This window comes from Rhincodon typus, chromosome 15 (assembly GCF_021869965.1).
Source record: "Rhincodon typus isolate 14 chromosome 15, sRhiTyp1.1, whole genome shotgun sequence".
Classification (NCBI taxonomy): domain Eukaryota; kingdom Metazoa; phylum Chordata; class Chondrichthyes; order Orectolobiformes; family Rhincodontidae; genus Rhincodon; species Rhincodon typus.
The window spans coordinates 32,841,459-32,856,491 of record NC_063346.1 but is presented as its reverse complement, the minus strand read 5'-3'; the positions used below and the strand labels follow the sequence as shown (position 1 = coordinate 32,856,491).

Genomic DNA, 15,033 nt, shown 5'->3' with positions numbered 1-15,033 from the left:
CTATGGAACTGCTTACAGCCGATCAGCAAATGAAAATGTCATGTTATTTGTTGTTTGTTTAAAGAAGGAAGGTAGAGTTATCACAGCCAAGAGCTGAGCCTGGCTATTAGATTTATGACAGATGTGTCTTTGAGAAATTGTTGTGCAATTCATTGTGGGCCATCACAGCTGAGCCCAGCCCCTTCCTCTCCTGCCATCCAGAATTGATTTTTTTTTGGCAAGTGATCCTCAATATTGAGCCCTGCTGATTTTTCATAGAACAACATAGAACATGGAAGCATAGAACAGTACAGCACAGTACAGGCCCTTCGGTCCATGATGTTTTGCGGACCTATTATCCTACTCCAAGATCCAACTAACCTGCATACCCTTTATTTTAATATCATCCATGTGTCTATCCAAGTATCGCTTAAATGTCCCTGATGTATCTGACTCTACAACCACCGCTGGCAGCGCATTCCATGCACCCACTGCTCTATGTAAAGAACCTACCACTGACATCTCCCCTATACCTTCCTCCAATCACCATAAAATTATGCCCCCTTGTGATAGTCATTTCTGCTCTGGGAAAAAGTCTCTCCTATCCACTATATATATGCCTCTCATCATCTTGTATACCTCTATCAAGTCACCTCTCATCCTTCTTCACTCCAATGAGAAAAGCCCTAGCTCCCTCAACCTTTCCTCATAAGACCTGCCCTCCAGTCCAGGCAGCATCCTGCTAAATGTTCTCTGCACCCTCTCTAAAGCTTCCACAACTTTCCTATAATGAGGCAACCAGAACTGAACACATTATTCCAAGTGTGGTCTAACCAGGGTTTTATAGAGTTGCAGCATAACCTTGCGGCTCTTAAACTCAATTCCCCTGCCAATGAAAGCCAATGCACCATACGCCTTCTTAACAACCCTATCAGCTTGGGTGGCAACTTTGAGGGATCTATGGACATGGACACCAAGATCCCTCTGTTCCTCCACACTGCCAAGAATCCTGCCATTAACCCTGTATTCTGCATTCAAATTTGACCTTCTAAATGAATCACTTCACACTTTTCTGGGTTGAATTCCATCTGCCATTTCTTTGCCCAGCTCTGCATTCTGTCAATGTCCCTTTGCAACCTACAACAGTCCTTCACACCATCCAAAACTCCACCGACCTTCATGTCATCGGCAAACTTACTAACCCACCCTTCCACTTCCTCATCCAAGTCAGTTATAAAAATCACAAAGAGCAGAAGTTCCAGAACAGATTCCTGCGGAACACCACTGGTCACCGAGCTCCAGGATAAATACTTTAATACATCTAAATACATCTACTAAAAAAATTGAAAGAACTGTGGATGCTGTAAATCAGGAACAAAATAAAGTTGCTGGAAAAGCTGAACAGGTCTGGCAGCATCTGTGAAGGAAAAAACAGAGTTAACATTTCGGGCCCAGTGATCCTTCCTCAGAACGGATCCGAAACGTTAACTCTGTTTTTTCCTTCACAGATGCTGCCAGACCTGCTGAGCTTTGCCAGCAACTTTGTTTTGTTATTTTCCATCTACTACCACCCTCTGTCTTCTATTGGATAGCCAATTCTGTATCCAGACAGCCATATTTCCCTGGATCCCATGCCTCCTTACCTTCTGAATGAGCCTACCATGGGAACCTTATCAAAAACTTTGCTAAAATCCATATACACCACATCCACTGCTCTACCTTCATCAATGTGTTTTGTCACATCCTCAAAGAATTCAATAAAGCTTATGAGGCATGACCTGCCTCTCACAAAGCCATACTGACTATCCACAATCAAACTGTGCTTTTCCAAATAATCATAAATACTATCTCTCAGAATTCCCTCCAATAATTTGCCCACTACAGAAGTAAGACTGACTGGTCTATAATTCCCAGGATTATCCCGATTGCCTTTCTTGAACAAGGGAATAACATTTGACACCCTCGAATCATCTGGTACTACTCCAGTGAACTGTGTGGACGCAAAGATCATTGCCAAATCTCTTCCACTTCCTCATCCAAGTCATTTGTAAAAATCACAAAGAGCAGAAGTCCCAGAACAGATCCCTGCGGAACACCACTGGTCACCGAGCAATCTCTTGCAGCAATCTCTTCCCTCGCTTCCCATACTAACCTTGGGAATATCCCATCTGGTCCAGGGGACTTATCTATCCTCATGTTTTCCAAAACTTCTAGCACATCCCCCTTCCTAACATCAACCTGTTCAAGCATATCAGCCTGTTTCACATTGTCCTCGCAATCGATAAGGTCCCTCTCAATAGTGAATACTGAAGCAAAGTATTCATTAAGGACCTCCCCAACCTCCTCCAACTCCAGGCACAAGTTCCCTCCACTATCCCTGATTGGCCCTACCCTCACTCGGGCCATCCTCTTGTTCCTTACATAAGTACAGAACGCCTTGGGGTTTTCCTTAATCCTACCCGCCAAGGCTTTTTCATGGCCCCTTCTAGCTCTCCTAAGTCCATTCTTCAGTTCCTTCCTGGCTACCTTGTAACCCTCTAGAGCCCTGTCAAATCCTTGCTTCCTCAACCTTAAGTAAACTTCCTTCTTCCTCCTGACTAGATGTTCCACATGTCTTGTCATCCAAGGTTCCTTCACCTTACCATCCCTTCCTTGCTTCAGTGGGACAAACCTATACAGCACTCACAGCAAGCACTCCCTACACAACCTCCACATTTCTGTCGTGCATTTCCCTGAGAACATCTTTTTCCTATTTTATGCTCCACAGTTCGTGCCTAATAGCATTGTAAATCCCCCCCGCACAAATAAGTACTTTCCCATACCGTCTGCTCCTATCCCTCCCCATGACTATAGTAAAGGTCAGGGAGTTGTGATCACTATCACTGAACTGCTCTCCCATCGAGAGATCTGACACCTGGCCTGGTTCGTTGCCAAGCACCAAATCCAATATGGCCTCCCCTCTAGTTGGCCTATCTACATATTGAGTCCAGAATCCTTCCTGGACACACCTGACAAAATCAGCTCCATCCAAACTATTTGCACTAAGGAGGTTCCAGTCGATATTAGGGAAGTTGAAGTCACCCATGACAACAACCCTATTATTTCTGCACCTTTCCAAAATCTGCCTCCCAATCTGTTCCTCAGTGTCTCTGTTGCTATCAGGCCATCTATAGAAAATCCCCAATAATGTGACTGCTCCTTTCCTGTTTCTGACTTCCACCCATACTGACTCAGTAGACAAACCCTCCTCCACGACCTCCCTTTCTGCAGCTGTGATACCATCCCTGATTAGCAATGCCACTCCCCCACCTCTTTTACCTCCCTCCCTATTTCTTTGAAACATCTATACCCCAGAACATCCAACAACCATTCCTGCCCCTGTGTTATCCAAGTCTCCGTAATGGCCACAACATTGTAGCTCCAAGTACTGATCCATGCTCTAAGTTCATCACCCTTATTCCTGACACTTCTTGCGTTAAAATAGATGCAATTCAACCCGTCACATTGACTGAAACTTTGCCCTATCAACTGTCAATCCTTCCTCACAGACTCTCTGCATGCTGTATCTGCCTGTACACCAGCTACCCCATTCTCTGATCCGTAGCTCTGGTTCCCATCGCCCTGCCAAACTAGTTTAAACACTCCTGAAGAGCTCTGGCAAATAGCCACTGCCCGAATATAACAGTTCACTTACCCAGCAGTCCCTGTGTACGTGTTTGTACCTGCTCAGCCTTCTCTCCGCCTATTCACGAGGCAAGTATTTTATACAGAAGCCTTACCTTCCCAGCTACCCCCCTGGCTCGCGGTCTCATGACTCCCCCTGCTGAAGTGGAGGCCACTGCTTCACGAGGCAAGTATTTTATACAGAAACCTTGCCTTCCTGGCTGCCCACTCCTTTTCCTCCTTTCTAGCCCAGATGTGTTGAAGCCAGTTGTAGTAGCTGGCTGCGATCAGTGGACACCTAAAATCAAATCTAGAATGTCCCCAAGCTGTCTGGCTCCATTCCACTTTGGCCATATAATCCAAGTGAATCCACCAGAAAGTTAAAGTGATGCACTTACTGCTCAGAATAACATCTTACCTGCAAATGTTCGAGATAACTAACAACTGGAACTTTAATACAGAAGGACTTTTCTTTTTAAATAACAGCATGAATACAAGAAATATACAACAAATAGAGGTGTTTTATTTTTGTTTAATTTGGATCTTGTGAGACCATTGCATATGCTCGGGTTCCACTCGTTCAGTGGTTCTCAAAGTGTGGTCACAAAGATCCTCCAAGTAATCCACAGTTTTGTCCAAATTCATTGATGACACAATGGCTGAAGCCATAAGAGAAACCAACAGAATCCTATCCACAACACTCAATGTGTCTCATAACCAACTGGCTCTTGCATAAATCATCAGAAGCTGAAGTAACAACAATGCATTTATGTTGCAAGATCTATGTTGCTGTTACAGCACGCAACAGTGAAATGAGATTTTTAACACTTATGAGGCTGTAAAACATTGGTAAATGTGGAGCTTGGCATGACACTAAAACTCTTCAGCTTCAACTCAGGCATAAATCATTGGTTTCTCAGCAAAAGTGGTGCCATTTTTACCATTGACACTGATTTTTTTTGTGTGGTGGCAAGTGACATGTCTGGGGTAGGACTGGTGGTCCAAGTGTCTTTTAGCTCGTATAAGTGATTTACAGATTAAAACATTTGCAATGCTAATTTGGTTCATTTATCTCAGCAGCAGAATCACAAACTTAATTTTCTGTGAATCTACCACTCTGCCCTCGGCATTAGAAAGCTGGTTTAGCAATGTAAATGCTGCACTTTTGTCACACAAACTAAACATGCAAGCGCAAATTCAGTAACACTTTTGCTAAGTGGAATTTACTGTCGGTTTTCGAATAAAATTTTGATGTTGAGGCAATATTTATCCTAATCCTTTCAAGGCTGAGATAGTTCCAGAGCAATGTTTCTTCCAAAGTTAATCATTTTCGCTGTAAATTATGTAGTGATTGTGAGTGATATAAGAAAAATGATGCTTCAGTTGGTTAGTGCATTGGCCTTTCTCTTCGAACCTTGATTTGAATCTAGCCCAAGCTGCTGGCATGAGTGTTTTCTTTCTGCCAACGAATGGTCCTTAGTAAAATGTGTTTTTGAGGGTAATAGTCACACTACACAAAGTGCCCATAATCGAGTATTAATTGGCATTAAATTGGCAATCAAACTCAAAAAGGTCACAATGATGATTGGTGTGAGAAATCAAACTGTGATGCAGTAAGGATTTTCTTCTGTCTAGAATTAAGGAAAAATAATCAAACTAATGTAAATGGAGGTTTACTCTGTGTCTGACATTATTCTACTTGACATTTGTGTGCTTGATTCTAAATTGCTTACATGGAAAGTGCAACAAAATTCCATCAAAAACCCTCCTGCCTCTCACTCAACCCATTCTACCATTCATTACCTCATAAAAGTGGAATTACGCAATAAGGCTAGGGAAAGACATTTACGTTTTTCAATATTGCTGTACAGTACTCAAAATGGATGGCATTGAATATGGAACTCTCAAAAGGAAGAGAAACAATACAGTTATAAGACAGACTGAGAACTCAAGAGCTTCTTAAACATTGTCATGCATTTGCTTTCTTACAGGTGGGAAACCAACACAGACGCTAACTTCAGGTAAGGCAAATCATACAAGGTTATTTGACTACTTTGTATGAGTTAAAATTTTACATTTAGCTCAGCTAATGTCAAGGCATATTTTCTCTTCATTCCTTTGTTATGATATTTGTGTAGCCAACAGTTACTGCCTGAATCTCACATTTTCGATAAAGCATATTTAGTCCGAACGATATGTATATACAGGCACGTTCTTATGTCTGTATGCATTTGTTTATAAGAATGTAACAGATTTTCTTATAAAGTACATTTATGTATTCATCCCAATTGAGGTACTTCATTTTTAATCGTCTTTTAATCAACATTGCCACATTTTCAACTGCAAGACAGTAAGGACATTCTAGATAAGAGGAGCCCTCATATCTCGATTTCTTCCACATAAAATGATGCAATATTCCCATGTTGTTATAGAACTTAGGACAGAGTTGGTAACCAAGTGTCCTCCTTTCAATTCTGCATAGCTACCTATAAAGGCATTTTATATATTCAGGATATATTACTAAGGCTGTTAATTTACAAAGACTAAATATAAAATATTGCTTTATTTAGATTGGGGGTTTCTTGGATCTTTTAACTGTTGAGTTTCTCATTGTGCAATTCCATTTAGTTTGAGGCTACATGTTTATAACAAATAAGCCGCATTTTATTATTATTTATGATTTAGGGATCTTGAGGATTGTTACTAATGTTTGGAAATCACGTACCATAATTCGTCCATTTTTCCACAAAAGGAAACAAAAATATTTTGAGAGAGTTATATTTATTTGGTTATTTTCATGGCCTCAGCATATCCCAATGTGCATTACAGTCAACAGAGTACTTTAGATTTGTAGTTACTGTTGTCATTTAAGAAAATATCACCAGACTTAGTCATGATCAAGTGCAAAACATTTCTTTATATTTTGAAACTGACCCAGTACCTCTAAAACAAATGTATATACTGTCTCCACTATCCAGGTGAGTTATTACAATCTGTCTCACAAATGGAAATAAAATGTTGTTTCAGCTCTGTCCTTGTCATTGTTTTTTGAACAAATGTTTGGAAATATATAGGGATACATTTTCGTCCATTATCTCTGGCACAGAAATTTCCACTTTTAGAAGAAAAAGAGAATTTACGCCTGCAATTGTACATCCTATCCAGATGCATTCTAACACATTTGGTTTTTGTTTAATTTTGATTCTTAATAACTTCTATACTGTTGTCAAAGCTCTTCAAACCTTTGCAGAAGTTGCCTCAGCTGGTTAGATGGGAGATTGTTTCTTTTCTTACAAGAGAATAGATATTGCTGGCTTGGATCTGGATGGAGGAGTTTATGAATTCGGAAAAGTGTGTGGTGTTATATTTTGGTATGAAAAATGGGACAGATAACATACACATTTTTAAAGGGATTGCAAGGAGAGAGAGACTTGGGAGTTTTGACCATTAATCTGAAGATAGCAGGACAAGTTAATAGAGCAGTTAATAAAGTAAATGGTCCATATGTTTTAAATACCAAGACTGGAAGTAATGTTAAATTTCATAAAACGTAGTTGAGGTGATTAAATCCATTTCTAGAAGCTACACCTTAGAAAAGGAATGAAGGCTTTAGGAAGGGTACAGAAGAGACTTATTTACTAGAATGTTGCCAGGAAGAATCGATTATGGTGGATAAACTGAGAAACTGGTATTATTCTCTTTAGAGCAGAGAAGATTGAGAGGAGATTGAGAAGGGTAGCTCAGTGGTTAGCACTGCTGCCTCACAGCGCTAGGGACCCGGGTTCAATTCCACCCTTGGGCGACTGTCTGTGTGGAGTTTACACATTCTCCCCGTGTCTGCGTGGGTTTCCTTCGGGTACTCTGGTCCCTTCCACAGTCCAAAGATGTGCAGGCTAGGTGGATTGGTCATGCTAAATTGCCCATAGTGTTCAGAGGTGTATAGATTAGGTGGGTTATATGGGGATGGGGTTGAGGATGGGTCTGGGCAGGATGCTCCAAGGGTCGGTGTAGACTTGTTGGGCTGAAGGGCCGGTTTCCACACTATAGGGATTCTATGATTGAAAATCATACAAGCATACACATTAGGAGCAAGAGGAGGCCAATCAGCTCTTTGAGTACATCTGCCATTCAATAAGATCATGGCTAATCTTACTGTGACCTGAACTAACTTCCATGTCTACACCCAATACTTTTGATTTTTGTCAATTAAAAATCTAACTCAACCTTAAATATATTCAATTACCTAACCTTCACTGTTCTCTGAGGAAGATAATTCCACAGAGCAATGACTTTCTGAGAGAAACACATTCTCGTCTTAAAAGAGAGAAGTCATATTTTTAAATTCTTTCCAATAGTTCTAGTCTCTCCCACAAGAGGAAACAATATTTCAGTATCCAGCCTGTCGATTCCTCTCATAATGTTAGTTTCAGTAAGATCTACTCTTGATTCTTCTAAATTCAAAATGGTACAGCCACAAGCTGTCCAACCTTTGCTTTTCAGATGACCCCATCATCCAAGCAGTCAGTCAAATGAGCCTTCTCTGGACTATCTTTTGTAATTCATCCATGGAATGTAGGCATTACTGGCTAGACTTGCATTTCTTACCTGTCCCTAATTGCCCTTGCGAAGCTGGTGGTGAGGTATATTCTTGAGGTACATCTCTGCACTCCATGGAGTGTGCAAACATCCACAGGACTGTTAGAAAGGCAGCTCTAGGATTTAATTCAGTGAGAGAGAAAGGAATGCAATTATATTCTTACTTAAGTAAAGAGACCAAAGTTCCACATATGATCTCACCAATCCCCTATAAAATTACATTTTTCCTACTTCTATATTTCATTCCCCCTTGCAATAACATAAGAACATAAGAAATAGGGGCAGGAGTAGGCCATCTGGCCCAGCGAGCTTATCCGCCATTCCATAAGTTCATAACTGATCTTTCCATGGACTGAGCTCCACTTACTCATCTGCTGACTATGACCCTTAATTCGTTTACTGGTCAAAAATCTATCTATCTTTGCCTTAAAAATATTCAATGAGGTAGCCTCAACTGCTTCACTAGGTAGGGAATTTCATAGAATCACAACTCTTTGGGCGAAGAAGTTTATCCTCATTCCTAAATCTGCTCCCCCTTATTTTGAGGCTATGCCCCCTTGTTCTAGTTTCGCCTGCCAATGGAAACAACCTCCCTGCTTTCCTTCATAATTTTATATGTTTCTATAAGATCCCCCCTCATTCTTCCAAATTCCAACAAGTATAGTCCCAGTCTACACAATCTCTCCTCACAAGCTAATCCTTTCAACTCCAGAATCAACTTCATGAACTTCCTCTGCACCCCCTCCGGTATATTTTCTCAAGTAAGGAGACTGAAACTGTACACAGTAGTCCAGGTGTGGCCTCACCAGCACCCTATACAGCTGCAGCATGACCTCCCTCTTTTTAAACTCCATCCCTCTAGCAATGAAGGACAATATTCCATTTGCCTTCTTAATTACCTGCTGCAGTTGCAAACCAACTTTTTGTGATTCACGCACAAGGACACCCAGGTCCCTGTGCACAGCAGCATGCTGCCATTTTTCATCATTTAAATAATAGTCCGTTTTGCTGTTATTTCTGCCAAAATGGGTGACCTCACCTTTACTGACATTGTACTCCATCTGGCATACCTTGGCCCACTCACTTATCTGTATCCCACTGTAGACTTTCAGTGTCCTCTGCACATTTTGCTCTACCACTCAGCTTAGTATCATCTGCGAATTTTGACATACTACACTTGGTCCCCAACTCTAAATCATCTGCATAAATTTCATGAGTTGAGGAGGAACTTCTTCACCCAAAGAGTTATGAATCTATGAAATTCCCTGTCTAGTGAAGCAGTTGAGGCTACCTCATTGAATGTTTTTAAGGCAAAGACAGACAGATTTTTGAACAGTAAACTGCATAAATGAGTTCTGAGGAAGGGTCATCAGACCCAAAACGTTAACTCTGTTTTTTCCTTCACAGATGCTGCCAGACCAGCTGAGCTTTTCCAGCTACTTTGCTTTTGTGCATAAATTTCATTTCATTTGCCTTCCTTATCACTTGCTGTTCTTGCATGTTACATGTTATGATTAGTATTCCAGGGCACCTCTGTACTGCAGAGTTTTGCAATATTTCCCAATTTAAAGAACATACTGCTTTTCTGTTATTGCTGCCAAAATGAGCATGTTCATAATTTCACACATTATAGTCCACCTACCAAATCTTTGCCCATTCACTTACATTATCTAAATTCCTTTTTAGGTTCATATCCTTCTCACTATATACTTTGTCTATCTTAAGTTCCTAGCACCGATCCCTGCTGGTCTGCTGGTCAAAACAAAATACCTGAAAATACCAATCATCTACCCATGATCATTTGTTAACGGCTACACCATGAGCTCTTATTTTATGCAGTAACCTTTGATTTAGAACTTAGATTTCCAAATGGCATTTGATAAAGTACACATTCCCCTTTGACCACATTTGTTATTACTTCTCCAAAGAACTTTATTAACTTAGTCAAACTCGATTTCCCTCTCACGAAACTATCTTAACTCTATCTAATTGCATCAAGATTTTCCAGTTTCTCTGCTGTAATCTCCTTAATAATAGATTTTAGCCTTTTGCCTGTGACAAGTGTTAGGCTAATTGGTGTGTAGTTATCTTCTTGCTGTTTCCTTCCTTTCTTGAATTGAGGAGTAACATCTGTTATGTTTTAAACTAATGGAACCTTTGCATAATCAAGGGAATTTTAGAAAAGTACAGTCAGTGCATCTACTCTGTCCTTAATGAATTAATCCATTAATTTTAGAAACTTTGGACAAAATCCATTAGGTTCTGAGCCTTTAGTTTATTCAGGTTTCTCATTACCATTTCCTTTGTGATTGTAATTGTTTTACTATCATAGAATCCCTACAGTGTGGAAACAGGCCCTTTGGCCCAACAAGTCCACACCAACCCTGAGAGCATCCCACCCAGACCCATCTCCTACCTAATCTACACATCCCTGAATGCTACAGGCAATTTAGCACAGCCAATCCACCTAACATGCACAACTTTGGACTGTGGGAGGAAACCGGAGCACCCAGAGTAAACCCACACAGACATGGGGAGAACGTGCAAATTCCACACAGACAGTCGCCCAAAGGTAGTTTTGAACCTGGGACCTTGGCACTGTGAAGCAGCAGTGCTAACCACTGAGCCACCGTGCTGTGCAAGCTCTTCTGTCTCTTTCACCTCTTGATATATAAGTATTTCTATGATGTTATTTGTGATATTATTTGTGTCCTCTGCAAAGAAGGCAGATTAAAATATCTATGCAACAATATCCATCTTTCATTATTTCCAGTTACTAGTTCACAAACTGACTCAGTGAGTGCTGAAGACCAATGCTCACTTTTGTTGCTATTTTCCTTTTTATATACTCGCCAAAAATTCTGACTATCTTTTTTATATTTCTAACTAGCTTTCTCTTATACTCCTTTTTCTCTTTCGATTATACATTTTCAGTCATTCATTGCTGTGTTTTAAATTTTCCCCAATCTTTTGGCCTAAAACTAATCTTCACAGAATTATAGTATATTTTTGTTTCTTTCTCATAAGACAACCCCTTTATCCTGGAACGAGCCCAATGTATTTTCTCTAACTGCATCTAATTTAAGAATATCCCTCCTTAAAGTAGTAAAGCAATTAAATAATTCTAGGTTTAGAAGATTGAGAGGAGATTTAATTGAAGTACATATGATGCTAAAGGTGTTGACCAAGCAAGCATAGAGCAGATGTTTCCCCTTGTGGGCAATCTAAAACAAGAGATTGTAGTTGTAGGTTAAGGGACGTCAGATTTAAAACAGAGGTGAGGAGGAATTACTTCTGCCAAGAATCTGTGGAATTCATGACCCCAGAGCACTGTGGATCTAGGACTCTGAATGAATTTGAAGAGGAGATAAATGAAACCTTTGAATAGTAATGTGTTAATGGATTATGGAAACCCGGCAGGAAAGTGGAGTTGAAGCTGAGATGAGATCAGCCATGATTGTATTGAATAGCAGAGCAGACTCAAGGGGTTGAATTGCCTCATCTAATTCCTAGTTCGTATGTTTTTACATTTTTAGTTTCTTAAACCTGTGTCATCTTTTCAGTTTTGCTTTAGGTAAAGGGTCAGTTTTTCAGCATTTGGATGAAAATTTTAAAAAAAGAGAAAAATGGGATATGAGTTAAAGAGATTTTGGAGTACTAGAGGAAAAAATCGCTGGTAAATCTCTGGCCAACTGTTATTTTTTTCTTGATAGTAGAATAATTATTCACCAATTAGTAATTAGTGGTGAGGGTTGCAATTTGCATGCCCAGGCAGGAATTGAGCTGGCCCTAGTTGAGCATTCCTCAATGCTTAAACTAAACAATGTTGGCACACATGTGATGATTTGGAAAGGTATCTGAGATGCAACTGGAAGTTGCATTAAAACCTTGTCTATACGTTCATTTCTGGGACAACAGGGAACCATTCAGGTCATGAAGCAGTCCCATATAATTCAAATATATTCCTGAAGAGAGTTAGCCCAGCCATATTGTTGGCAGTACCCTTGGCAGCTTTAGTTTGACCTGCTGCAAAAAACATACCACATTTGGGAGACTATTTTGTAGGCTTTTCAATCATATTTTGTTGCAGTTATACCTAGTATTACACTATTTACACAGCTAGACAATTTAAGAGAAATAATTTCCTTAGCACACTGTAAATATAATCATTTCGAAGGCATATGTTCAGTACCTCAATTATTACAAATATAGTAAAGTGAGAGTTTCCTATATCCCTTGATTAGTAGGTTGAACCACACATTCTTTCATATTGACGGAACAAATGGCTTAGGTTGTAAGTTTTCCATTTGTTCTGTTGTGAAATATCAGAATTATTGACCTAACCCCACTCAAAGTCAGTTTAATCTAGATATGTAGGAAAGTGTCTGTTTTACTGTATGCTTTCACCTACATTAAAATCAAACATAAGAAATTAGATATATCCTGTGAGATTTCTTTGGACCCGTCCAGAATATTAGAAAACAGACAAAAAGCAAACGTTACTCAGATTGAAATGCTTGATTATCACTATGTAATCCTGGGTCTGATTCAAGCCACTGGTCATGGGGTAAGCTCAGAGGTGAGAGTCAGGGAATCAAGTGTTATGAGGAAAAGGAGAGAAAGTAGAATGGATCATTATCAGATGCCATTTCTGAGGAAGGGTCTAGGCCCGAAACGTCAGCTTTCCTGCTCCTCTGATGCTGCTTGGCCTGCTGTGTTCATCCAGCTCTACACCTTGTTATCTCGTTATCAGATCAGCCTTGTTTCATGGAATGGCAGAGCATACTCGATAGATTGAATGCCCTACTTCTGCTCCTCTATCTTATGGTCTTACATAAGGCATGTGGAGGGAGATGGGCAAGGGAGTATTACTAGAGCGGAGAGGAATGGTCATGTTTGGTGGGTTGAGGGTGATTGGGAGAAAGCGGTGGTTCAGCAGGAAAGGGTACAAGGTGCTGGTGTGTGTTTGAAAAGTGATTCAAGCCCTTTTTTTGCAGCTTGTTCTGAAAATGCAATAGCTCCAAAGATGCAGTTCCTGAACATTGAGGAACATCGTTTGGGTTGGGTGGAGTTAATAGTGAGTACAACTAGCCAACTAAAGGGACACTCTAATAATCATGAGTTAAATGGATGGGGACTATGGTGAGGTATATCCTCATCTCTGTGGTCACCCTCTGACTATTGTCATATTGCTGCCTAATGCACAAAGCTTGTTCAGGCGAGATGCCAGTAAACTCAGCAGGAAGAGAGGATGCATTAAAGGAGAGCTCTTTTCAATGAAGGAAGGAAAGATGAAGCAGTGCTGCAATCTCTTGCAGGAGTCAGAAGGAAGATGCTGGATTATGCAGGGAGCTTGGATGTCAATAGATTGATTGTAATTTCTGAATGATTATGAGGAGTGGAAGTGACACAATATAGGAAGGTTACTCCGAATGTCTTGTGACTTGTGGGTTGTGGTCAGTTAGTTCAGTTGGCTGGATGGCTGGTTTGTGGTGCAGATTGACATCAACAGCATGGGTCCAATTGCTGCACAGGCTGAGATTCCCATGAAGGACTTTCCTTCTCAACCTCTCCCCTCATCTGGGGTGTGGTCACCCGCAAGTTAAAACCGCCACCAGTCACCTCTCTCTAATGAGGGAGCAGCCCTATGGTCTAATAGAACTATGGCAACTTTACCTTTACTGTGAGAAACTCAGGAATGAGAGAGGAAATAACAAGGCTGATGGGTAACAGGTTATCCTATGCAGGTGCAGGTGCACCCTCCTTGGCCTTACCTGCTGGAGTAAGGAGTCATTAGGCTAGGGGATGTAGAGTGGCAGGGTCCACTGGATTGTCCTGAGATGAAGGCCATAGGGTGCCTGGTTACAGCACCTCTTCCATGTCATAGAGTCATGGAGCTGTACAGCACGGAAACAGACCATTTGGTCCAACTCGTACGTGCCAACCAGATATCCTAAATTAATCTAGTCCCATTTGGCCTATATCCCTCTACACCCTTCCTATTCATCTATCCATCCAGATGCCTTTTAAATGTTGTAATTGTACCAGCTTCCACCACTTCCTCTGGCAGCTCATTCCATACACACAACACCCTCTGCATGAAAAAGTTAGCCCTTAGAACCCTTCTAAATCTTTCCCCTCTCGCCTTGTAAAAATGGAAAGCACCTCTTTAATCCATGAGAAGAAGGAGCATCACAGGGAGGTGATGTACCTTGTCCCCATCTTGCCTAGCCATTACCGTACTCCACCATGGCTACAGCAAAACCCACAGTCCATGGAAGAATAAAAGAGGAGAGTTTTGGAGTACATATCATGAAAATGGATACAGAAGTGGGAATGTAATCAAATTATTAAGAAGGTGTGAGTTATACAAAGGTGAAGTATAAAGTAAGTATTCACCATTGAGATGACAGCTGAAAGTAGATTTAATGCTTAGAAATATTCCAAATAGTAAAAACAGCAAAAGAAACTCAGAAAGTAAGAGAAAGCAAAAAAAAGGTGGTAAAATGACTTTGCCCAGTAACTGTTTTAATCCATAAGGAATATAGAGGAAGGGTGTTGAGGTGTTTTACCCACCACAGTGGAGGAAGAATTGCTTATGTTGCTTTCCTCCAGCCTACAGTTCAGTGTGGACTGAGGATGATAATCCTCTGTGGTGATACTGCCAACATGAAACATTTCATAAGAAATTCAGGAAACGCAGTGTCTCTGAAGTCTGGACTAATCATCCTTTTATTTTTCACATTTTTTGTTCTGTTGATTCCAGTTGAGCAACTACATTAAGCAAAATTAATA

General features: G+C 40.6%; 1 protein-coding gene across 1 annotated transcript in view; it reads left to right on the top strand.

The window, feature by feature from the left end:
* The window catches only part of vstm2b (V-set and transmembrane domain containing 2B), a 49,403-nt gene that overhangs the window by 7,321 nt on the left and 27,049 nt on the right, over positions 1–15,033 (top strand). Inside the window, exon 4 of the mRNA XM_048606060.1 lies at positions 5,634–5,663. Within this exon, the coding sequence (XP_048462017.1) occupies positions 5,634–5,663 (30 nt within the window). The remainder of the gene's footprint in view (positions 1–5,633; positions 5,664–15,033) is intronic.